Source organism: Heliconius melpomene, chromosome 3 (assembly GCF_056956725.1).
Source record: "Heliconius melpomene rosina isolate 202511_hmr_F chromosome 3, ASM5695672v1, whole genome shotgun sequence".
NCBI lineage: Eukaryota > Metazoa > Arthropoda > Insecta > Lepidoptera > Nymphalidae > Heliconius > Heliconius melpomene.
Window position 1 is genome coordinate 8,156,989 of NC_140391.1, and position 26,974 is coordinate 8,183,962.

Here is a 26,974-nt window from a genome sequence, read left to right on the forward strand (position 1 = left end):
GGCGGCAGCGAAAAAAGAACACCCCCGAGTGAGAGCGAACCCCCACCTTTCTTATTTACAGTCAGACATTAGCCTCAAATTGTAATTAATAGTTTCATATGTACACATTTATAGTCCTGATAAAAAGATACAAAAGCAGAGAAACTCGATACACGAAACCGGTTTAAGTATTATCTTATTTATTTTTCTAATAAGCCTCAATTACTTTTTACTCAGTTTTTAGAAATGAACTACAAATTTTAACTTCATCTTTTTCTACGATCAAAAATATGATTGAAAAGAGAAATGAAAAATGAAAGAAAATGGAAATTATTATTTAAAAAAAAACTTAATTTAAACAAATTTAATTTAAACTAAAATAGAACCCCCAACGTTTTACCATTCTAAGCACTACTCTATCATACCTTTTCTAACCTTTATCTCCCTGATATAAAAAGTGAAATCTGAGCTCACCCCCTCAGTGCCGTCTTCGATACCGGGTTGCTAGCTCATCATTCTCCATAAACTTTAATATGAGGGATTCATTTGTATTCATTATGTCGCTTCTGTTAATTACTGTGTGTGCGGAATTAGACAAGGACGGCTTCAATTTATATAAAGGTTTAATATTTTTTTTGTATAATTTAGGATTCATTTTTAGATGATTAATAAGTGATTTTTATTTTTTTTGTCTCGTATTTATATGATTTACTTTTATTTTTGTTATAATATCGTGCTAATGTTAAATTTACAAAGTTTTTATTATATTAATTGATAATTAGTCTATAGAAATAGGTTATAACTTACCTAATACCACGTGATCAATTTTAGGGTTCCGTACCAAAAATGTATAACGTTATCTATTACTAAGACTCCGTTTTCTGTCCCTTAAACTGTTTGTCTGTCTGTTTCCAGACGGTAAAAAATGTTGAAATTTTCACAGTTGATGTTCATTTTGTTGCCACTATCACAACAAATACTAAAAAACTCCAGTCCATATTCCAATACAATGTTTTTTTCTTATTTTATTAGATAATGGAACGGAACCCTTCGTGCACGAGGCCAACTCGTACTTGACCGGTTTTTTTACTTTATAGTTTTCTTAACTATGCAAAATAGTTTTTTGTGGTAAATTTTTAACCTCTTTATTTATTTATTTTGAATTAATACACTTTATTATTGAAATAAAATGTGAACACCAAACAAATTTCATGAATCTATCAGAAAAAACCTGATATTTTAAATATGAAAATACTTCTCCTCTGTTGCAGATCATTTACGAGGGCGTGCTGATGAACCTCTGGAGCTTGACCCAGAAATCGGGCGTCGAATGCTATGTCAGTATGATTTATATCATATTGCTTTATCAAGAGTTGGATAATATTTATTATCAAAGCTTATATTATTGTTCTACTTAATTGAGATTTACTATTAATAGAGACACTACTTAATAGAAACATAAACGTATGACTCTGAACAGGATTGTTTGATTCAATTTCTCGTTGGGGGAATGAGTAATTTAATATTTTAATTTTTTCGCCCTAGTAATAAAGGAATAAAGGGGATTGAACTCCCCAAGCAACATACAATGTCTTGAAAGGTTGGCGAATGGTTGGCAAGGAGTGATATGCTAGGTTCCCTTTTCCTAATAACGAGGTAACGGAAAGTACTAACTAGTGACATTCAATTTGTTTTCTTTTCTCGCGTTTTTCCAGTTGCTTTTATTTTTAAGAGAATGGAAATTCCTCCATTTATGTTATTAAGCCTAAACGGTTTAAGTTATTTTATATTTAAATAACTTTTGTATTTACTATACTATGTCACAAGGTTTCGACGCTGAATTCTGCATGTAACATTGCAGGCAGAGGCAAACTGGGAACGTCGTGTTAAGATATTCCGTTCCCACAAAAATATTTCCCGTAGCAGTAATTCATTATATTACTATTTGATATTGATCTTTAATTTTTTCTTTTATTCGAACCTACTATATGAGGTACTTTTTTCTCCAGAATATTTTTAATAATATATTATGTAATGTAAACCATACAGAATAAAATAGAAATTTTGTTAGCAAAGCGTCTCAAATAAACATCGTAGGCAGCGCAGTCCATTCTACCTTTCACGGAACATTAAATATTGAATAGTCTCTAGGTCGCGTAGAGCATTACTTTGATGCGTCGTTTACTATTAAAATAAGAACTTATATATTTTTCGAAAAAGAGAAAATAAATGAAAGACAACTTGGATGTATTGAAGAAACGCACAGACAAACAAACAAGAAGTTAAAACACCATTGTTTTTGGTTCTTTGGTGTTATTAAACACCACCAATAACCCTTTTACATACATATCTTACATGTAAATACGTTTCATTAAGATTTTATTATAAGTAAAGTAAAAATTAAAAAATAACTATAAATGTGTACATTAATTTTCTTTTTCACGTAAATTTCTAAGTAAAAGTATTTATGAAAGATTAAAAAAAAATAGACATAGAGTTTTACTTTCAAATTAGTAATATAAACATGGATAGAATAAATACCACTCTATTACTTCGTGGGCGTCGGCTTAGTTACTAAAACAAATTTTATAAGTGTGAATGTTCTAAATGAGAGTCAACAACTGTATTTAAGTAATTTTAGATAACCTATATTCTATGTATATAAAATTTACTCTCCCATGTACCCACCATGATTTAAACAGACTTAGCTTTCTTTATTTTCTTCTAATTCGCGTTATCATTTACGTCGTAGTACTGTTTATTGTGACAGAGGGAAGCCGCGGAAGTCAAAATTCGATCGAGTTATGTTGGACCCATGAAGTGGCAGATGTAGGGAATCCAAGCTGTTTAGGCTGTTTCTCCTAAACCTCCACTGCCAACGGGCCAAGGAATTCTTCTGTGAACTCAGGAAAAGACCTTTCATGTAGAGGCAGAAAGAGAAGAGTCTTGCACGCCACCCCTTCCATTTATCTTCGATCATTAAACCATAAATTACTGTTAATAATAATTATAATAAAATTTTATGTTTATAGGAAATTAAATATTTATTATTATATTTTTCAGATTTCTACCGAGCGCCGTTACGATTTTATGTCGGCTATCTTCCGGAACTGCCACAGGAGTATAGAAAACGTGCGACTAATGTTTTTAAAAGTATGTATATTTTTATTTTTACTAAACTAACTATATAATAATATTTATTATATTCGAACGGAGTAAAAAAAGCGAAAATAAGACGTCGAATAGAAAGAAAAAGAAGGTATTATTGTAAAATATTCTACCATTTGGTATCTGTAACTGTTTTAGACGTCCTAAATATATTTGTGTTTAATCTAAAATACATATGTAAAATTCAAAAAAGTAGTCTAATAGTTTAAAATATAATTTAACTTAATATAACAAATATAAAAAATGAAATAATATTTTGCAGATTATATGTTGAATAAAGACGTCTTCGCAACACAAAAACGGACGTCAAAAGCAGCTCTATCACTCATGTTGCAGAGCAAACAAGATCCCGACCAGGAGTAAGAATTATTAAAATGTTATTTTATATATGCTGGAGACGTCCAATGGTAAAAGATCGTGGGTTCGATTCCCACAGGGGGATATGCATTATTTTTATTTTCTCGCTTTGGTAAGTGGTGAAAACACTGGCGTTGAAATCCACTTAATACGTGTATCCCGCACACAGCTGGGTAGTGTGTGCGGGAACGGGAACATTGTGTTAACACACATAGAAAGGGAACATTGTGTTAACACACTCTATTTCCCACTTTCTGCCGAATTCTACAGGCATTCTGTGTTGAGTGGCAGAACTCAACGCCGCGCTTTGCCTCGTCAACAGAGCGAAGAAATGGAAATATAAACATAAATAAATATTTCACTTCCTCGAGTGTCTCTCAATTCTCATTTAATTAACTAAGAAATAATTAATAAATAATTAATTAAGTATACCTATAGTTTCCACAATTTACTATCCATTCTCTGCAAATTATATGTATAGCAAAGTGTTGGACCTAGAAAGCACGCATTACTGAAAAACAACGTATAACGTGAGAAACGTCTACACTTTCTGACTAAGCCAAAATGGCAATAATAATTATATTAGGAAATTATAGGGAAAAAAGATACAGGCTCTGCAGATATTAGATATACTGATATGTTTTATTTGACCTCAATCTGATATAGATTCTTTATAATATTCGTCGAATATCTTATTATAATTTGGCTGAAGCTCAAAAGTCACTAACAATATATTTATTTCAGGAAAGAACATTACTGCCTCTACGGGAAATAAGGAAAAGGAACAATATGGGTACACTCTATATTAATAATGGATAATACAAAAGAAATATGTTTTCCTGTTTACCAAATTAATGAAAAACGATAATTCATTTTTTAGGGTTCCGCGTCTAAAGCAAGTTTTATATATTATAGTTCTATATATATATATAGTTATTATTCTATATATATATTTATAGTTCTATATATAATTTTATATATTATATTCTATATAGTTTTTAGTTTATTTTTGTAAGGGATAAATCTATAATCTATAAATTTGATATAAATATCTTATTTTGCCAAGAGGGGTTAACGATATTTTACGGGAATAAATAAAACATATGTTTTTTTTTAAATTAAAAATAATAATAAAAAAAAATACATGCTTTGTTATCTAAAGAATTGATTAAATTGTAACACAGAACCCTTCACGATTGAATATAAATTATGCTTGCTTAGTATTACAAATATATATATGTCTACAATTATAACTTGAAAAAGAAAAACAATTTCCATATAAAATGTCTTTTGATATTAAAATATTTTAATTATAAATTGTTAAAGGAAGCGAGCCTCACAAAGTAATATAATTAAATGTTCATTTTCTCGTGTTTCGCGAATACTTGAAATTTTCTATTTTACTTATACTTATGCTGATATACTGTATATTTTGCAGAATGTATGTAATGTTATTTATTAAACTACCAGTATTCATATAAATAAATTTAAATATAATTTAATATGCGTTTAATTTGTTTTTACCATTCTTTACTTGTTAGCCAGCACTTGGAATCTATACTAATCTATACTAATATAATAAAGCGGAAGAGTTTGTTTGTTTGTTTGTTTGTTTGTTTGTTTGTTTGAACGCTAAGATCTCTGGATCTACTGGTCTGATTTACATTGTTTTTGTTTTGTATAAAAGCTGCATTCTTCAGAAGTGCTATAGGCTATATAATATTACATTACACATATAAACTAATATATTTTAAAGTACTTTCTAATTTGACATGCAATTTATTCTGCCATGTTGATAACAACCGTCGCGTCGCGTTTTGATATTCATCCTTATGAATAGTCACTCTTAACATTTTATCTAGATTGAAATTATAGTTTACTGTATGGCATTCTAATAAATAATTAAGGAGATGTCACTGATTCCAAGTGACCTAGCCTACGGGCGGCATAGTAGGCGAGTATGACCGACGCGAACGGGCAGATGACGTTGACGGTTTTATAAATTTTCATACATTTTCGAACTATTGTAAATGTTTATGTAATTATTTGCTGTTTATAATTAATTTAAGCTACACTTTGGTTCTCTTCTTATTTTATTTGATATTGCCCGTTAAAATTATCCTACTTAATAGAGAGAAATGTTTAGTTATTTCGTAGAGTCGATATCTATGTACGCACGCACGGAAAACTTTAGGTACTTTTTCTAATATTAAGAATACCTATCCTTTAGTTACTTTTAATCCTTTTGTTGGTTTATTTCAATAACTCAGATATTTTTTTCTAATAATATGTCTCTACTTATTATTCTTTTTGATTATTTAAGCTTATATTTTCTTACTAATTCTATTGAAAATTGAAAATAATTTCATGAATATATTTAATAAATATTCTTATAGTTGAAGCAGGCGTAGCCGCGTCCGGGTCCACTAGTAATATAATAAAGCGGAAGAGTTTGTTTGTTTGTTTGTTTGTTTGTTTATTTGAACGCTAAGATCTCTGGATCTACTGGATCGATTTACTTTGTTTTTGTTTTATATGAAAGCTGCATTCTTCAGAAGTGCTATAGGCTATATAATATTACATTAAACATATATACTAATAAATTAAAATACTTTCTAATTTGACATGCAATTTATTCTGCCATGTTAATAACAACCGTCGTCGCTACGCGACCGCGTTCGTTACCGCGACATTTTGATATTCATCCTTATGAAAATAAATATAATAGTCACTTTTAGCATTTCATATAGATTGAAATTATATTTCTATAGAAATTATATTCTTATATTTCAAGCAGGCGTAGCCGCGTCCGGGTCCGCTAGTTAATTTATAAAAATGCTGTGGATTTTGCTAATTTTATTAGAAGAAATATTTTTCTTTAAATATATATTCCTTTTACAAGTAGTATAGTATTCATTCTTTTCTATTGATACAAGGTATCGCAAGTATATGAAGATTAAATGGTCCACGCCGTATTTTCTAGTTCTTTTTGTTTTTGTGTTACTAAAACCTTTAATTATTGCTATTCTTTAGATAAGCGTTATTATTATTTAGGATGTTAAATATCTTAAATGAAAATATTATTCAACCGTCAGCTAAAAGTAGAGTGCATACGTTCGGAACAGTAAACGGTTCAGATATTTTTATTTTCATAGAAAAATCTGCAATATTTAAGCTTTTCTAACAGGAACTTTGGCTTGATATAAATAAATAAAGAAAGAAAAATATACGCGGTGAACATTTTAGTACGTTATTATAGCAAATTCATTGAAGCAAGTTTCACCGCCTGATAAATGTTCTGGCGGAAATTTCAACTCTGTTCAAATCAAACACTACCATTATTCAGCTTAACTTCAAGAAAGTTCACTTGAAAGGTTGAAAATATTTTGAATTTGAATATAATAAGATTACTTCTATTTATTCTATACAATACACGAAATGGTTGAAAACTAAGAATATTACTTACATGAAATTTTTGTTTTCTACTTGCCTAGTACTTTAATAGAGATAGAGATTAAAGATAGATTTCTTTCTCAAATCATATATTCCAAACTTATATTGCATTTATGGGTAACACCACTTCCAAGGATACAAATATATTTCTAAGGTAATTTATAACAACTCTACATGATATTTGCTCTTGTTGTTACAAAAGTGTACAGAGAAGTGCGTCATTTCCGTTTCCGTCATTTTCCACGCAATGTGTTAGGGCAGAATTTACAGTGATATGACATATGCCATGGTGTCATGGAGAGTGATATGATATACGGATTGGAGACACTTTGTTTTTCATTTTTTTTACAGTTACGCTATATGCCGCTTGTAGCAGGGTAGGCAGAGACAGCTTTGTCTTAAGACACTCCGCTCTCCGCATTTTACCAAATTGTGGACGCATTGCATGTTGAGTGGTGGAAAACATTAAATATTTCATTTCCTCGACTGGAACACACAAACGCTGGTTTCCTTGCACCATGACTGGCCTCTACCAATCAATTTACAATATTTATAAAGTCTATATTAGCAATGAATTCATATTATACAAATGAAGATATATATTTTTTATTTTTGCTAATCTATTGACTGCCCAATCTTCATCTAAATGGTCCTTTCTCCAAAAGTATTAGAATAACTGCCACCATTTGCCTAAGTGGCCAATTCTTCGAATCCCTTTTTAACAGATTGCTTAGAGGTCACGTAACATTCTTTAAGCTGAATATTTGGGCATCGGGAAATAAAATCGCTTTTATGTTCTGTAATGAAGATGGGAAAATTGGATGTAGGGTATTTAAGATATTTAGTGGCTTGGGGAAAAAAACATTTTTGATTTTCGTATTTATCTAAGTATTTATTAAAATTTTTAGGTCTTTAGCCATATTTATATGTCGAAAATATTTAACATTAATTTTCATTTTTTTTTGCTTCACGCTGTATTCGCACATAGCAAGGTAAGCAGAGGGAGCCTAGTGTTATAACACTCCACTGCTCACTTTCCACCAATTGATTTTAATATTTAATTATTAATTATCAACATTCTCTCTGCCTACTTTACTCTATGCGCGATACAGCGGGAAGCTAAAAGAACAAAAACCATTATTACACTTTAACGATTTAATAGGTGCGTTTAAGTATAGATTAATAAATATTTAAAACAACGTTAATTTCAAAAATTATATATCCCTAATTAGACATCATAAAGAAAGTAAGGCGGGTTTAAACTTCGTGGGAGAGTAAAATTTATTGTCTCATTAATTATTGCAGTAAAATAATTATAACAGAGACCAGCCTCAGCAGCTGCTCCATTCTTTTGAAGTTTGGTTGTAAGACTGCCGCATGTTTAATTAATTTTATAAAATACCCTAACGTTTGAGGCGTCAGTGTGTTTTACGACGGTTTTGAATTTAAGGCCATTTGTGATGTAGAAATACGTGATAAAATGTCGACATTTTCCTAAATTTAAATTATTTCTTTACACATTTTACATTTATATATTAGAAGATTTTAAAACAGCCAGAGGTTCAATAGTGTGATTGTAAACGGGACAGGTTGTGAGTTCGATTCCTATTGGATGAAATGATCAGTTATCTCACGCTGTATCTCGCTCACACCAAGGTAGGCAGAGGAAAACTAATGTTAATACACTCCGTTCCCCACTTTTCACCGAATTCTGAAGACATTGGGAAAAGTGGGGGCACTCAACGTCTCGCTTTGCTTTGACATCAGAACAAAGAAATGAAATATTTCCTTTTCTCTACTGGGGTTGGAACCCACAACCAGTCGATTTTGCAGCACCCTTTGTGTCCCAGCACCACGACTGGCGTCAAAAAAAATATCAGTTTTTTAAATTGAACAAAAACATTATTATATTTTGTTTTACCAGTCATTCTCAGCTTGAGTCGACACAAGCTCCATAATTCCTAACTGCCTTAATAAAAGTTAAGGAAAGGGTCGAGTTAGAGTAATTAGATTCATAGAAAAGACAAGATGAAATTGGTATTAACGTTTTCGATAAATTAAATTTTTTCCTTGATATTATTACTTACATAAAATTTGAAACACTTTTTACGTTTTTTCATCAACGTTTTTGTGTTCTGATTTCTTCAGAATCTTATATAGGAGGATGTTTAGAAAAACCTTTGAATAAATTAATGCAGAATAAATTGGACCACCATTTATAAATAATTGTCAATCATTCAACATGTGATGTCTCGAAAATTAGACAGAAAGTGGGGAACGGAGAGTTTGAACACTAGCGCCTCTGCCTACCCCGCTATATTACTATGTAGGATACAGAATGAAGCTGGGAAAAAAGACGACAGTTACCTACATAACTCCATGCATGACAGGCGGAATAGAATCTCTGTATCTTATATTGATTGAAGCAATTTCGATAGATATTTGAAAAAATGAACGCTCAGTTTTCGTTTGTGAGAACAGGAAAAAGCCCATTTCGTTATTTTCTTGTTATATTCATGCTGAAAAACTGAGCTTGATGAAAAATATTTGCTTGGCTGTATCGACGCTTAGTTTATTATTTTAGGAAAAATACAAGGAATATGTAAGGATGTTATTTAATTATTAGATGTTTAATAAAACAAATTAAATTGTTATTTCTATAACATATTTGTATTTAACTACTGCTTTCTTAGAAGTCATAAAGAAATAATTTTCTTATTTTATAGCAAAAGGTTTTGTTATAGGTTTTTATTGGCACATTCCAATGGTTCATTAAAACTTAATTATTAATTATATTATTATTTATTATAGTTAAGAGCTCTGGCATGAATTGAATTGGTTTAAAGGCGTCTATGCGGCTTTCCAACTTAAATGTACAAACAAATATGTGACCTCAAAGCGAAAAGTACGAAGAAAATCGTGAAATTATCGCGTGAAATTCTCTAAGAGAACAATTTGTAGCATATTTCAAGGTGAATGTTGGAATGTGTCGTTTATTATGTGAACACTCTCGCTTATTTCATATGAGAATATTCACACCTTAATGCTCAAATTTTAACACAATTTTAGTCTCTTTTTTTTGTATGTTTTAAATATTTTTGTTTTTACTTATTTACCTATCTATTATCTACTAACTGTGGAATGTGGGTATGGTATCTCCTTAAATTATCTTACACAAAATATGTGCAATATATTGTGAATCCAAGATCCAAGATACAAAATGATGTACATTAAAACCCAGTCGTATTTTCGAACGGAACAAGAAAGAAGAGATTGTAAACGCGAGAGATTGTGGGTTCGATTTCCACTCGAGGAAATGAAATATTTAACATTTTCATTTCTTCACTCTGTTGAACAAGACAAACAACACGCAATGTTTCCAGGCTTCGAGTGAAAATGTTGAATGGAAGTTTCTTAATGGGAACGGAGTATCTTAACACTAAGTTCCCAGCTTATTCTCCTCCCCCTCTCCCTCTACCCTACTCTCCCATGTGCTGCCTCAGGTACGGCGTGAAGCTAAAAACACCACGACCGCTCAGAAAACTCTTTGTTTCCGATAATAATGATAAATGATAAATACAAGAACTTCCGAGAAGATCGTTCCAATAAAAAGATCCCAAGTAACAATAGAAGGAAAATTCAACAACGTAATGGAATAACCCTGATTTTATATGAAACAGAATTGATTGATAGCGCGTCCTGTAGGGACTTACGTAAAAACCTATGAATATAAAAAGGCCGATTTCTATCTATTGTACAAAATGGTGAAAGGTAAAATTATATTCAAGTAAACAATGATAAGTTTATGGAAAACAGGCATTTTAAAAAGAAATAATTGAATTTGATTTAGGAGAATTGTATATATTGTGAAAATCTTTAAGAAAACCTAAGTCTCTGGTAGATTTAGGTTTTAGAATAGTGTTTCTATTTGATTACCGTTTTCCCGATCTGGGCATTTGAAAGGGGAGTGAAAAATATATATTTAAATTAAAAATATTTAGTTAGTTATGCCAGATTATAATGTTTTTTAGTACACATTGTATCCTGCATAGCGGAGTAGGCAGAGGGAATCTGGGAACCTAGTGTTAATATACTCCGTTCCAATCAAGACAATGGTTGGGAAGAGGAGAAGGGATCTACTCTTCCCACCCAATTCTGAAGGCATAGAGTGTTGATTGGTGGAACTGAATGCCTATGACCACAGCGAGTAAAATGAAAATTTCAAATAATTCACTGGGAATCGAACACACAACCTGTCGCTTTCACAACCGCAAGCTTGTTCGTGTGGTGCAGAAGTTATATATAAACAATATATTATGGAAAATAATATTCATGCTCTTATTTAAAGTTAGCTTAAAATAGATATATTTTTTGTACTGTTTTACAAATTTATATTCCTATATGTAATGAAAAGATGACGAACCAACGTAAAAGAGCCCTATAAAAGTGAAATGACTTTGAAAAACAATAGTACTTTTTTTCCTTTTATTACATAACTAATATATTTTTATATGCATTAAACATCAGTTTAATATGAATATTAATAAAAAACCTAGTATAATTATGTCACAAACACCAACTGGTCTACAGAGAAAGTAAATCGTGGAATGATGTCTTTTGCGAGAGAAGTAAGCTTTGTAACAGCCTCGGGGGTCGGCGTGTAATTGTTCTAACATGATACTTTCAAGTGTGTCCGAGAAAAACAAAGAGCGAGGCTCTATGGAAATTTATAATGAAAATTGTTGTAGCGTTTTATAAAGGAGCATTGTTTAAAAATATTTTATTTCAGTTAAGAGATTTGCCTTTGGGAATAGAGTAAATAGGATTTTAATTAAAATTATATTATAATGAAGAAATTTGAATATAAAATAATTTAAACGAAATTGTAAGTAATAAGTATAAAAATTTGGTTCCGCAGAATTTTCAGGGCGTGTTGCCTTGTTTCCAGAGCGAACAAATGAAAATATGAATAAATAATAATTCATTACAACGAGTGGGAATTGATCACACAGCCCTCGAGCTGACAGTGCCACTGAGTCACTACGGTCTCTATCTTTCCCTTTATCTGATATGCACCTTTTGCCGCGTGATGAAGGCGTGAAAATGAACAAATATAATATCTACATCTAGCAACGGAGCCATACGGTTGAAAGAAGAACGACAACGAAACAAACAAATAAATCACATTTTTTACGTTTTTTCGTATTTCCATTCATATTTCAACATAATACCGTTCAAGTAATTAAATTGTAATGTAATTGCTTTTATAATGGAAATCTTTATTTAATATTAAAATTTATATTTTGAAGTCTATTTTTAAATGTTTGTGAACTTCAACTACATTTTTGTTATAAAATATATAGAAAATTCAGCAGTTTAAGTAATTATTATATAACAATAAATTTGTAGGTACAAAGTGCAAGCGTAAAGACGAGATTGTGGGTTCGATTTCTACTCAGGAGGCATGGAAAACAGAAATGTCCTAATGGGGGAGTCCCTATTAAGTAATGAGAGTTCATTTAAGAACTATGTAACTAAGAACAGCGCGAATCTAAAAAAAAGTTGGTTTTTCATCCACAAAATAACTGTCCTTAAAATTTGTTTTTAATATTATTAAGTAAATATTTTATGTCATAAGTATTTAAGGCTATAGTTATATAAAAACAGTCTATTCCTTATAATTCATAGGCGCTATTTATTCTGTAGGTAATTTTTATGGTCCACATGAAACCAATCAATCACCCCCCGGTCATTCCTTTAACAAAAACGTAATAAACGACGGACATGGTGGTGATGAAAGAATGTGACAATTTTCACATAAATCATAGCTGCGTGCTGACTAAAGATCCATTAAAAAGGGTTCAATGATGTTTTGGATCGTCTATACAAGTATCCGCGTATGTTTTTTTATAATATTAAGATATGGAAATATACGTAAAAATATTATTATTTATACAGGAGGCCGAAAATTATATATAATCAGCTTCAAGCTGTACCCTGCATATAGCAGAATAGGCATAGGGAACCTAGTGTTAAGATCTTCCACATATTTTTTCTAGGCCGCCAATAATGCATTTCCTGATAGTATCAATTATATAACTATCTTAACTTCACGCTTTAGCCCTAGCGAAGTAGTTAGAGAAAACGGAACGCCAAACGCTACGGTCTCCACATACCTCTTTCGCCTCGTTCACTGTCATCAACCTCTTCGTACATGCCTTTCGGGGGGTCCTCATGCTTTTTACGTGACCTTCCTCCAGAATCTTTGATACTGTGTTTTCGAAGGTCAACCGAGTAAATGATTGAAAATATTAAAATAATTATATAAGTATGAAATGAACTAAATTAGTTTCTAACGCGTGGCAGTTAAATAAATAGTTAAACTTTAGAGTGTGTGTTAAATTAGATTTTAACTGTAGAGACGCGACAGCTGCTGCATTCATTAAACCTAGTGGTTAATAGTTGGATTGCTTTTAGGATTTTTTTTTAACCATAGAAAAAAGAAATACTTTTTTTATTACAGATATATAGGATATATATTTTTTTCCAATTTTTATACGTATTCTAAAAAAATACTTATATATAATTAAATCTCCAACATATTAATGAATTTTGTTCATGATGAAAAAGAATCTTTGAATAAAAATCGAACCCATGTATTATGCAGTATAGTTATAAGACGGAAATTACATTGTAAATTCAAGAAGGCAATTTGTATGTTAATGCGTGTAGCATTCACAAAGCACTGCCCATCCGAGCACCATGAATAAATGTACAAGTGTTCAACTACGAGGTGCGTGTGAAAATTACTTTATTTATTCTACTGGAGCAGTAACGTTATTTATTAATTAAATAAAATCACGCTTCACGCTGTATCCCGCACCTAACCTAGGGTTAAGACATTCCATTCCCGACTTTCACCGTTGGGTGGCAGAACTCGCTCTTTGCCTCGACCCCAGAGCGGTGAAATGGAAATATAATCGTAAATAAATATTTCACTTTCTCGAGTGGGGATCGAACCCACAACCGTCGCGTTGCAGTCATACTCTAGTGCCGCTACGCCACGATGGCCTCGTTATTTATCTTATTTCTTATATACGTAAAAATATCAGCGATTAAATATTTATATCCGTAGGCACAGTTGTTTTAGTCGAACGACTGTCTATATTATATTGTTTGTTATTTCTTTAGTATAAAAAGTGGGAAAAATGTGAAAACTAGTGATATAAACGTGGCTTCGGCCGTCCCTTATTTTTATGTAATAGCCAGAGTTATGCAAATACATATTTTTTTGCGTAAAAGTAAAAGGGAAAAACAAATATCTCCCACACTCTTTCACATTTCTAATATTAATCCTAACCAAATACATATTAAATTATTTTTTTTTTGTAGCGTAAAATTGACTATTAATATATGTTAATTCGAATAACATATATATAACGTAACTATAATAGTAGAATATATTTCCATACCGGAGTAGAGGTTCAAACTGTTGCTAAATGCAACAGCTTATATGTATACAAATTATAAATTATTCCGTCAGCAGTAACTTAGTGAAATGTTAGTGTAACTTTCATGGGGAAACTCCAACAAAGCCCGTCAGAATTAACAGTAGCTAGTAGAATTTGTATTATCATGAATTATAAATACTATTTTAATATTAATATTATATAAAGTTTGGAAATTTTAAGAGTGTTCTTTTAAAACTAAATGTGTTGAAATAATATAATAGAAATAAAATCCTATATAATAACCTATATTTATTATATTTTTGGAACATTTCGGAATTTGCTGCTAGTTAAATTTTGTAACATTAAAAACTCAATCGTTTCGAATGGAAAACGGAGTGCCTTATCACTAGATTCCCTCTGCCTACCCTGCTGTGTGCGGAATGCAGCGTGAAACTGATTTTACAAATTTTTATTTAAGATTTTTCAATTTATACTTAATCAGACTAATTATTATAAATATGAATGTAAGTTTGTTTGTTGCCCTTTGAAAACAAAACTACGATTATCATGAAATTTTGAATACATACAATATACAGTATCTTATTTTTTATATATATATAATTACTTTTTACATTTTATTTTTATTTATTTTATTTTTATTTTTTTTTAAACATTTAAATATGTATCTTTTTTTTAACAACATAATCTTTAAATTATGTGTAGCTCTGTACTTATAAGTAGAAAACTGTAACTAGCTATATTTTTTTTGTACAAAGTGTTGTGTGTACACAGTATGTGTTTGTTAGTAATTAATAATATGCTGTTATTTTCTGTATAACAAATAAATAAAAAAATAAATATTTTTAGAGGTTCAGGTGAGCGAAGCCATGTTTGAGTCTCTAGTATAGTATAAATGAAAATCATTATTTCAATACCTACTTATTTTGTATATTCATCAAAGCCACTCAATGATCGACATAATAACACTAATAAATATTAATTACTTTTGAGTATGAGTAAATTAATAGAGTTTATAATTATATTAATAGTATGTTGAATTATTACGAAAGAAAATAACCTGAAACGAACTGTTATATTTTAATATGGATAGCTTATAAGTATGACTGTTAAAATTAAACCAAATTTGTTTTTCTTATTGAAAAAAAAAACCGAGCAAGTGCGAGTCGGAAGAAATGGAAATATAAATTTAAATAAATATTTTGTAGAAATTTCCTTCCACGCGCCACCGAACTGTGGAATGGCCTACCCGCCGCAGTGTTTCCAGGTCGGTACGATATGAGTACCTACAAAAAGCGCGTCTATCTCCACCTCAAAGGCCGTAGCTCTTCTGGTGCTGCACGGAGTCGTAGGCGGCGGTGATCACCATCAGGTGACCCGAACGCTTGTTTGCCTTGTCCTTTTTTCCATAAAAAAAAAAATAAATCTCCTCGAGTGGCGATTGAATCCACAACACACTTTAGTAGACTGAGTGCTGTAATGAAAATCAGTCTCGAAAATTAGATAGAAAGAGAGGAAGTGGATTTAATATTAGGTTCCCTCTGTAAATACAAATATTACACAAACACTAACACATTTATTTCGATTCCATTACCACCGAATAGCATCGACACGGACTCTATGACTTTTACAATAGCTTAGAATAGTTTTAAGCAAGTTTCGTCGAGATTATAAAAGTTCTAAAGCAATCTCACGTTGAATCTGAAGTGGACGAGGAGCTCGAACAAGTAGGGAACTATACAAAGTGGAATATTTACATGCATTGAGAATCCAAGGCATCTGTTAGAGCTAACGCTGCTTGTTACACAGTAACTTAGACGTCGAAGCATTGCTCTCCACCTGATATATGCACATACAAATGTATATAATACATACATATATATGATACTGGCGGCCCGCCCGCGGCTTCGCCTGCGTGAACTACGTTATTATTAATTTCTGTCTCCATGAGTACCTACGTCCTATAAGTGACGTCCATGCAAAATTTGATACTCCTATAAGTAACTTCTACTCAAGATTCGAGATTCCTAGCATATGTAGTTTCTGAGATTTCGTGATGAGTGAGTGACCTTTCGATTTTATATATATAGATGAGATATATGTGATAATATATGTTTGCAGGCGCATTGTGTATCAAATTAATTACAAATATAAGTTTATAATGATTTTCTTATAAATATACAAAACACTTATTTCGGATTATTTCCTTTATTTATAGATAATCTAAGATCTCTTTACGCTGTATCCCATACACAGCAGGATAATCCAAAAATATCGCATAAATATTACACTGTCCCACTGTTTCGCGGTAGCGTATACAATAGGTAATTTTAGTCAAGAAGATTCCCAGCCCTGGTAGGAGTATCTCGACACTACGTTTTCTCCGCCTAACCCGCTGCTAAGCGCAAAGCAATACGGATAACCATTTAAATTTTAATCAAACGTGCATATAAAGGATTACCCATATCTGTTTCTAAATAGCAAATTCGTAGGCAACATTGACCCAGTCCATTCACATTCGGTTTATCGGAGATATTGCAGCGCTACTGCCAAATAAGGCGTTAGAATTAAAGGCGACCAATACACTCCTGGCTTAACATAAATTACATTCAAAGCCTATTTTATCGTAAAATCTCAAAACATTTAAGTTTTATTACAAGATTTAGAGATTCTATACGAATATTTAATTAATTTGTTAAATTCACTATAAATAATTATTTATTAATTGGTTTTTGTTAATCATGATCAAATTTTAATTAGAGTATCTTTTTAAATATTAAATGTGAAACAATTCCCTAAGTTTTAAGGCTTCATTATTATTTCGTGAATCCTTTAAATTAGTTACTAAGATAATAGTAGACTTTTGCTTTTATCACGGTTGCCTCAGTAAATTTCGTTTCTTTATTTTCTTGAATTTCACTCGTAAATTGGACAGAGAAAACTGTAGTGAAAAATTACTTTATACCCTTTTTATATTGAGAGAGTCACTCTATCTTCCATTTCTAGTTAAAAAGTTCTGTCTAATAAATCTAATCTAATAAACAATATTTCTTAATATGAGGAAAGATTGTAATCAAAATCTCTGTTCGATCCTGAAAAATGCAAGAGACAAGAGTAATTGTTTACATTTTGGAGATACCAAGACCGACGTAAAGTCTTTGTAAGCCTAAATTGTATTCCTTAAGTTTCCATTCAGAATACTATTCTTGGCATGACAGCATCAATTCTTAGCACAAAGTGGAATGTTCAGCTCGTCAGAAACTACAACTAGAAGTTCGCAACTACTTACCAAATTCTTGGCAGTTAGAATGCTAGAATACCAGTTCAAATTTGGCACAAAATTATAAAGTGAGTGAAGTACGCAAATTCCTGGTTTATAGACCTAGATAAGTCTTGATTTGTGTTCCAACAGTAGGATTAGGTTATCAATTTCCACCATGCTCATTGAAGTGAATTCATCCGTATGTTGCAGTTAGGATAGGTTATCTTTATTGGGCAATTTGTATCGATTATTGAATGGGGAACAGAGTGTATTAACACTGAGTTCCCTTTATACACTCCTGGGTGTAGGATATAGATATAGGGATATGGACAGCTTCACCGTGTATCGTTTTTATCTGCTGATATTTATCTATTTTTTACAAAACAATACTTACGTAAGAAAACTATACGAAGTAAAAACTAAGAGTTATGAAAATTACTTTATTCGATATTAATTTACAGCACTAAATACTTATACAGCTGAGCTAGGAGCAATACCTTTACTTTATATTTGTGATATAAGTGAAGGCTTCAGCGTCTTACTGCTCGAGCTCAGAAAAAATAGTGTTGCCACATACATACGAGGCCAGTCGTGGCGCAGGGCCCCAAGGTTGTGGGTTCGATCCTCACTCGAGGAAACTGGAAATGAAATATTTATTTTAATTTATATTTTCATTTCTTCGCTCTGGTATCGAGGCAAAGCGCGGCGTTGAGCACTCAACACGCAATCCCTCCGAAATTCGGCGGAAAGTGGGGAACGGAGTGTCTTAACCCTGCTATGTGCGGGATACAGCGTGAAGCTGATCTGTACACATAATGTATGGTGCTGTCATTAGTAGCCAAATCATATCATCAGCCAATCATAAATATAAAAAAAAATAAAAGGAAAGAAAATTTTCTATGACAACAAAAATCAACCTAACAGACTATTTTAATTAAATATAATTTAATAAAGCCAGTATAACTTTAAACCACTACTAGAAATAAGTCAGTTAATTATATCAAACACGAATGAAATATTTGTAGAAGCTTAGCAGATCTTGAAGGCGGTCGATTCATTTAATTTGAAACGAGGAAATAGAACTAATCGCCTGCAGGAAGCGTTTCTTAGTTTAACGCCTGAGCTGATGCTGCTGTGGATTACGATGAAATTGCAAAAATTGAAACTGTTAATAATTTAATTTATTTTGTGTTAAATTATTTGATACTGTCGAGGTACAGTGGCACTAAGTGTGGCTGTCAACGCGACAGGTTTGGGGTTCAATTCCCACTCCAGGAAATATTTTTTTTAATTCATTTACATTCCGCCACTCAACCCGCAATGCCTCCAGAATTCGGCAGAAAATAGAGAACGGAATGTTTTAAAACTAGATTTCCTCTGCCAACCCTGCTGTGATAAACAGGAATATATATTTTATTGTTTTTAAGGTCACAGTGTATCTACACACAGCAGGGTTAAGTTGAAGAATTTCAACTTAATTGATTTGAGTTAAGTTTGAACTCTCTCCATATTTTGAACGACTATTATCAATATGTACAGTACTCACTCAAAAGAATATTATCTTTTTATAGAATTTTAGTTCTTGTCCTTTCCAAATAGTTAGTTAGTTAAAATTAGTTAAAATAGTTAGTTTAGTTAGTTATTAAACCACATATCAATCGACCGTATCAATAACAAAGGCAGTGTCCAAATCTATACTGCACGTTATCACAGAGAGTTTCAAGCGAACAAGATTAAATACCTCTGGGAAGGTTTACTTTGATTTCGCTTCCTTGTATGCGCTGTCGGTAGACTGTAATTACACCGAGAAACAAAAGCCTTTGTTAGTTACGTCTGGTTTTCTTGAAAATAATGTAATTGATTTCATATAAAAAATAACATTTTATAGGAACAAAAATGTATTTTTTTTTACCGATTTTAATAAAAGTGGTCTGAATTGAGTGTATGTTAAATTTTGTATGTATGTTTGTATATCCACAAATGTCTGTGAAACTAAAAGTTGTATGAAGTCTATTCTTTATAATTTAAATCAGACATATATTAATGTAGAGAATATTCCAAGTTTCATCACAATCGGTTCAGTAATTGGAACGAAGTTCCTTACGGCAGGCTTGGAAGGGATAGGGATTTCGCTGCGTGACCGAACTGAAAAAAATGTGATAGTAAAACCGTAAGAAAAATGCGTGGAATAAAACCGTTAAATGAGACGTGCGCAGGCGCGACAGTCGCATACACGACGAGTAGTGTATAATACCTTTCTCTTTCTCCCTCTGTCTTTTTTTAGTTGATAATTTGAATTACGATGTTTTTTTATTTTAAGTAATTTATTATTTCCTAAAATACTGAATTCCCTAAATACTTTCTTGTACTTAAATAAAAACTAATCAGCAAAATTTAAGAGAAAAATCAAGAAAACCTACATAAAATTGAGCACGACTTTTTTGCAATTTGTGTCGATTCTACATTAGCTGAAGGAATTTCGTTCCTACCTGGTGTCCCACGACACCACACCATTTTTTTTTGATAAACGACTTATTCAGGTTACGTTTGGAGCTTTTTCCCCTTTAAGCTTTTACAATACAAACAAATGTAATTAATTTTCTATTATCTCTGTGTAAAAGTTTTCAATAGACTCTTAACGGTATCGATAAAAACTTTCAATATAAAATAAAAGCTGATAAAACATTCCTAACCAATAAGTGTTCGCAATAAGTTGAACAATCGCTCCCAGTCCTCGACTCGCGACGAAATGCTACTTTTATTCACAGCTTTGTCTTACACTCGAGCTTTTTTCCTGCCGACTTCTGGCAACTGTCACTGTCAATAAAACTTTTATTATTTCTCCAATAATTGTACATGTATTCTATAATTGTTTATATTTATCTTTTTACTACCGGTCAATTTCCTTCGTGTGTTTTCCATACAACGTGACATTGGCGAAATGAATTGTGCTCAACTGGCACGCTGGACACGCCATATTTCAAGAATTCAATTCAATTCAATTCAATTACAATAATTGTGATTAAATATAATATTACGATCAATTAATACATGTATTGTTTTCTTAATGTGAATGAACCTGAGTTACATATTTAACCGACCTCAAAGAACGGTTATTAGTTTATCATCTTTGTATAATTATTATTATTAATTTTGCTTCCAATTTTGGAAACAGTTCAAGTTTAATCAAAATGGATATAGCAGTTTTTAAATTATGGGTATCCAAGCATTTCTAAAGGCATATAGGTATAATAGATCTACATAGCCAATTGACAGGTACCCCAAGTTGGTTTAATTTTTCATGTCGATTGAGTTTCGAGTTTTCGAGAACCTATACGGAGTGTAAAAAGAAGTGACAGGTCACTACGCTTCTTCATCGTATTGTAACTTGTAATTAAAAGAGATAAGAGTTAAACAAATTATATAAATTTCTGTTTTTTATTACACAATCACCAAATTATTTTAATTCTTATCTCCCCCATTTCAAATCGTTTATTCTGAAATCGGGAAAATTTATAGAAAATATCAAAGATAAGTTCTTTATAAATTCGTATAAAATGGACGAGAAAAAGAGCTTTAGAAATCGAAGATTTATAATAATGGTTCTTATGATTTTGAGGTGAATTTAAAATTCTTATAACATAAGAATGTAATGTAATACTTGTTTAGAAAACGTGAAAAAAATAAACGTAGCGGGATTTGAACTCGCGCCTCTTGGAAAGCGTCCCGCACCTTTTGGGCAAATAAATGTGGAATAACATTTTAAAAATATTTAATAGCATTCCCTCTTGCCAAACGATAATTACAACAGTTAAGTTTGGGTAGCGTAGGTAGGTTTGTAAAAATCTCCCTACAGAGATGCTAATAACATAAATTAGTTGTAATAAACGTATAAGAGTTTCGATGTAGCTTGATAGGAACGGCTTAGTGGTCAGAGCGCTTAGACGGTTTTCAAGAGCCGCGGGTTCGAATCCTACTGTAGTAAAGTTTTTATACCTTTTTTAAATAAGTATGCTCTGTTGTGTCCCTTTATAATAAGTGTAGAATAACTCTTTAAAAAAATGTAAAAAATGTAAATGTGAACTCATTTGGTAAAATATTAGAGTAGTATACAAATTTAATATCATAATTTTGGCTTGACATTGAAAAATATTCTTAATTTTATTACATTTCTTATTTTAAATCTAAAATCCTAAAATTTCATTTTTTTTATTTTGGTAGGCAGAAAGAATGTAGTGCTAAAACACTCTCACGAAACATTGCAACTCTAGTATTGAAACACAACACCGCGCTTTATCTTATTACCAGACCAAGCAACCATAACGAACATTTAACTCCTCGAGAGGTATCGAATCCACAACCAGACGGTTTAGTGACACTTTGAGCCCTTACACCACGACTGGTCTCCAATATATTTACATTAATAATTTGTGTTATCTTTTACATTACAGGCTTCTACATTTTAATATGTAAATAAATGTTAAAGTCTTAATCACAGTAGAAAATTTACGTGATACGCTCGTATGTAATTCATATATTTAAGCGGCCACATTAATTTGACTAAACAATACAAAACGGCGTTTTCGTAAGGAAATGGCGTAAAGGGCCTAACTCGGGAAAATTTCAGTGATTTATTATTCGTATTATAATTATATAAAGACAATGACGAAAATGTTTTGAAATTATTTACACTCATGAGATACAACTCGAACTACTAGACTGCTTCGGCTTTGCTCTATATTTTTATTTTTCACTGACGGCGCTCGCGGCTTCGCCCGCTTGGACTTCACAATTGTTTATTAACTAATGTGAATTACTTTTTTTTTATAATTAAAGACAATATCTATACATTGAAAACTAAATGTTTCAGGCAATTTAATAACACAGTTATTTTACAGCTATTTACCAGTTGCCAGTATTAAACAAACCTATAAGCTAAAGCCCTTATAGGGTATCGATCAGGATATTAGGATCACTGGTTCAAATCCCATTAACTTCGACATTTTCAAGTGCAAATACGATATAATTTAATACTATACGCGGTTGAGGCACTTGTCGACTATACAAGTTAAATGTAAAATCTATGTATCTTGGCGATAAGACAAAGAAGTTGGCGAATGCAACGTCTCGAGTCCTTTAAAGTATTAAGGAGACAAATGTCCTACTTAACACTAGCTAACACTTACTATCGTTTCTGTTAAAGAAACGATTGTATAAAACATTTTTTTTATATTAGTATAATAGAAGCAATAAATTTATAACTTGTTTATAAATTGTCTTTTAACTATTTTCTGTTTAAAAAGCTATTAATGTCGAATAATCAGTTAATTAATTCGAATAGTCATCTTTGTAAAGAAAAAATCGTGCTATTTGTTAGTTTATAGTAAGAACTATATAGTAAGTAAATATATATAATTTTATAATAGGATTTTATAATAAAGTCTTTCTTATAAACAAACAATATGAAGATACTGAATATTTGTTGTTTTTATATATAAAAAATATTTTCCACTACCACTAGAACTTGTTTTTAAATCGATCAATTTCTTAAGAGGTTATTGCTTACCTATTGGATCAAGCAGACGGACGGACGGAGAGACGGCGCGTATTGTGACAAGGTTCCTCTCTGGACCCCTAGCCACCAATGTCCTGGACCCATGTTTAAACGTCGGAAGAACATGTTTTTATATATATATATATATATATATATATATATATATATATATATATATATTTATATATTTCTATTAAAATTTATTTCTCGTGGATAATAAAAGTATTACATTGTATAGTGCTGTTTTTAATATCATGATGGCCCTAGTGATTTCGTAATGGAGCACTCTAGTGTATGTTGTAACATTGCTAAGGGTATCCGACTAAATTGCATGTAACAGCTGGTATTCCCTTGAGAGCGCGCTGCATGTACATATATGTATGTATGTATGTATGCGACGCCCACAATATGTTATGAACAATTTATTTAAAAACAATTTTAGAATGAAGTTATTGTGTCTTTTTATATCCCGTCAAAAACATAAATGTAAAATGAAAGCCAAGTTCAGTAATAAAACATATGGCTTCAGCGATAAAAGAAGTGAGATGTAAATGTATGCCAAGTTCAATGGTCAGTCCTGAAATTTATTTTTAACAATATAAAATATTTTATAACAACTGAAAATGCCCATTCTTCTTACAACTTGGAGACTTTATTTATGTGTAATATCTGACTTGGCTAGTTTTCAAATTAATTTACATCGATATAAATGAATGTATTCAAATTTTATTCTATTCAGATTCTATTGTAAATTCATATGAAAACTAGCCAAATCAGATATTACACATAAATAAAGTCTCCAAGTTGTAAGAAGAATGGGCATTTTCAGTTGTTATAAAATATTTTATATTGTTAAAAATAAATTTCAGGACTGACCATTGAACTTGGCATACATTTACATCTCACTTCTTTTATCGCTGAAGCCATATGTTTTATTACTGAACTTGGCTTTCATTTTACATTTATGTTTTTGACGGGATATCATTACTTTTTGTACAGAAATCATAAGTAGAAAGGTTCATAATGTAATCAAAATCAAAATATTCTTTATTCAATTTGGCCATTATAAGTACTTTTCCTATAGGAAGCTACTACGGAAAGAAACTCAATAGTTGCTCTTTTTAAAACATAGTTTAGAGTAAGCGCTTCATAGGACATTTCTCTTCGCCGAATAAACCAAGTAGGACACCATTGTGATAATACACTTCTATCTTAATATTGTACAAATCTACTGCAGCCTTTATTAAGGAAGTAGCTCCTTACGTAGTTAAGCAAAGCATGTCTTCTTTAGAAGAGTAAGGATTCCCGTTTCGAGCGCTAGTGTAGATATTTAAATCATTCCAGTTACGACATACGTACTCTACCATAGTCTCGCGCAATTTGTTAGTTTGTTGTATATCAATACGCTCAAGCAAAGAATATGCAATAGCATGGAAGAGACCGCTCCCATCGGGAGGCATTGGAACAATTCGGTGTAAGGATCTTGTTTCAACCACAAGCAATTCTATTGAACGACTCATTGTTCAACATGTCTTGGAAAAAATATAGACAATAAATTTATTAAGTGCTGATACGGTACAAATTTGAATTGATATGATCCCAAGGTCGACTTCGTTCTCTGCCGTTTTCACAAGTGTTCCTAAAACCAGTAAAATCATGAAACCCAAGCCAAAAAACCATTAAAATATGAGCGCTTTCGTACAATAAAATATATCTAATATAATTAGGTATTTACTTTTTTATTATGGTCAATAATATTATGTTTTATTACTCTTAAGATGATATTTAATTATATATGAAAATAGATTATATTTATCTATGAATCTCGACTATAGTTTTTATTTTGTTGATTAAATGACAGTTGTCAGATTAGAAAGTAATTAATGTATGCTGCGTTTAGAAATCTGATATATTTATTATTATTTTTTTCTAATTTTATTATTTTATTGGAATAACTCAACACGCGATGCCTCCAGAATACGATGGAAAGTGGAGTTACTGAGTGTCTTAACACTAGGTTCCCTCTGTCTACTCCGCTATGTGTGGGATACACAGTAAAGCGGATTTATTTATTTTTTATTATTTTGTTTAAGTAATTTCTAATTTTCTCTTTTTTCTCTTATTTTTTTTATTAACAATTACTTAAGTTTTTACTGTTAATTATATTAACTTTATAATTACTTCTGTTAAGATAGCTGGTAGGCTGACAATATATCAAAATAAAAATCAAATCAGCTTCACGCTGTATCCCGCACACAGAAGAGTAGACAGAGAGAACCTAGTTTCCATCGGATTCTGGAGGCATTGCGTGTTGAGTGGCGGAACTCTAGTCCGCGCCTTGCCTCGACACCAGAGCGAAGAAATGGAAATATAAGTTTAAATAAATATTTCATTTCCTCGAGTGGGAATCGAACTCACAACCAGTCAGGTTTTACAGTCACACTTTGTGCCCCTGTGCCACGACTGACCTTACAGATAGTATATTATTATTAATTTTTATATATATTTCTATCAATATAATTATTTTTTAAAAGCTTTTATTTATATTTATTTTTTAGAGTATTTTTTTTTCTGTTTTAGGATTCTGTACCTCGAAAGCAATAAAACAGAACCCTTATAGGATCTTATATAGCACTTAGTACTTAAATATTGTAATAATAATTTAATATCAAATACGTTAATCGACTATGCAAATACTCTTAGTATAATAAGTACTAAAATGTTTAAATTATCTATATAATAATCTATATATATAAAAAGGACTTGTCCTCACTGACTGAGGTAAGACGCACGCACAGCCTTAACCGCTGATGGTAGAAACGTGAAATTTGGACAAAAGTTTACTTTCGTAATCTGTACATCCACTAAGAAGGGATTTTTATAAAATTTGAAATTTAGACTTAAAAATATTTCATTGAACACATGTTTCATGGGTTATTAGAATTCACCCTTAAAAAGGCAAACGAAGCTGCGCGCGTCCGCTAGTAATAAATAATAATGAAGGATGTTAATCCATTTATTATGTTTTTATATGTTTACGTGAAGCCCTTGAAGTCCACATGATCACAGGCTTTCTCAGGACATAAATTAGAGTCATTTTCAGCTACAAATGGAGACATATCTTATCTTAAAATATACTTGAAAGCATCGTGTTGTTTTAGATGGCTTACGTAAGTAATAGTGAAGTTAGTCTACAAAACAAATAAAATATTTACTAACGCGTGACATAAATTAAAGCAACATATATAAATAATGCATTTGCTCTTAGTTTTTTTGGCAGGCGCTAAGCCTAAAAATCAATTATCATGAACTTTGATTGCTATGCTTTCATTACAGGCGCTATAAGTAAATGTTCCTAATTGAATCTATTTATTGAAAAATTATAAGAAAATATTTAAAAAATACTAGTTTCGGATTTTTCCCTTGACATACACCCAATTACTTAACCGGATGCTAAATTTCACCATTCTAGGTCATCTGGAACTTGGTTAACATTAAGGTCTATAGGTCAGTCACCCCCCTAAAAATTAACGATTTTTGGACGTCATTATCTAAATAACTGTTTGAGCTGTGTTTATGAAAAACTGTATAATGCACGTATACAGGTAGGGGGTCTAAATATTTGAGCCAAATATGACAGGTTTAGGTGGAATAGTTTTTGAGTTACGAATAGGTAAAAAGTGGCTTCAAATGGTTCGTGTAAAATAACACACGGTGCTGCTCGCCAGTTCT

General features: G+C 31.3%; 1 protein-coding gene across 1 annotated transcript; it reads left to right on the forward strand.

The window, feature by feature from the left end:
- Window positions 1-459: 459 nt before the first annotated feature.
- Window positions 460-4,989, forward strand: LOC146540046 (uncharacterized). The gene is made up of 5 exons (XM_085207780.1): window positions 460-600; window positions 1,251-1,316; window positions 3,043-3,132; window positions 3,410-3,506; window positions 4,249-4,989. The coding sequence occupies exons 1-5, from the start codon at window positions 513-515 to the stop codon at window positions 4,277-4,279; spliced, it is 372 nt and encodes a 123-aa protein (XP_085063906.1). The 5' UTR covers window positions 460-512; the 3' UTR covers window positions 4,280-4,989.
- The last annotated feature ends 21,985 nt before the right edge of the window (window positions 4,990-26,974 follow it).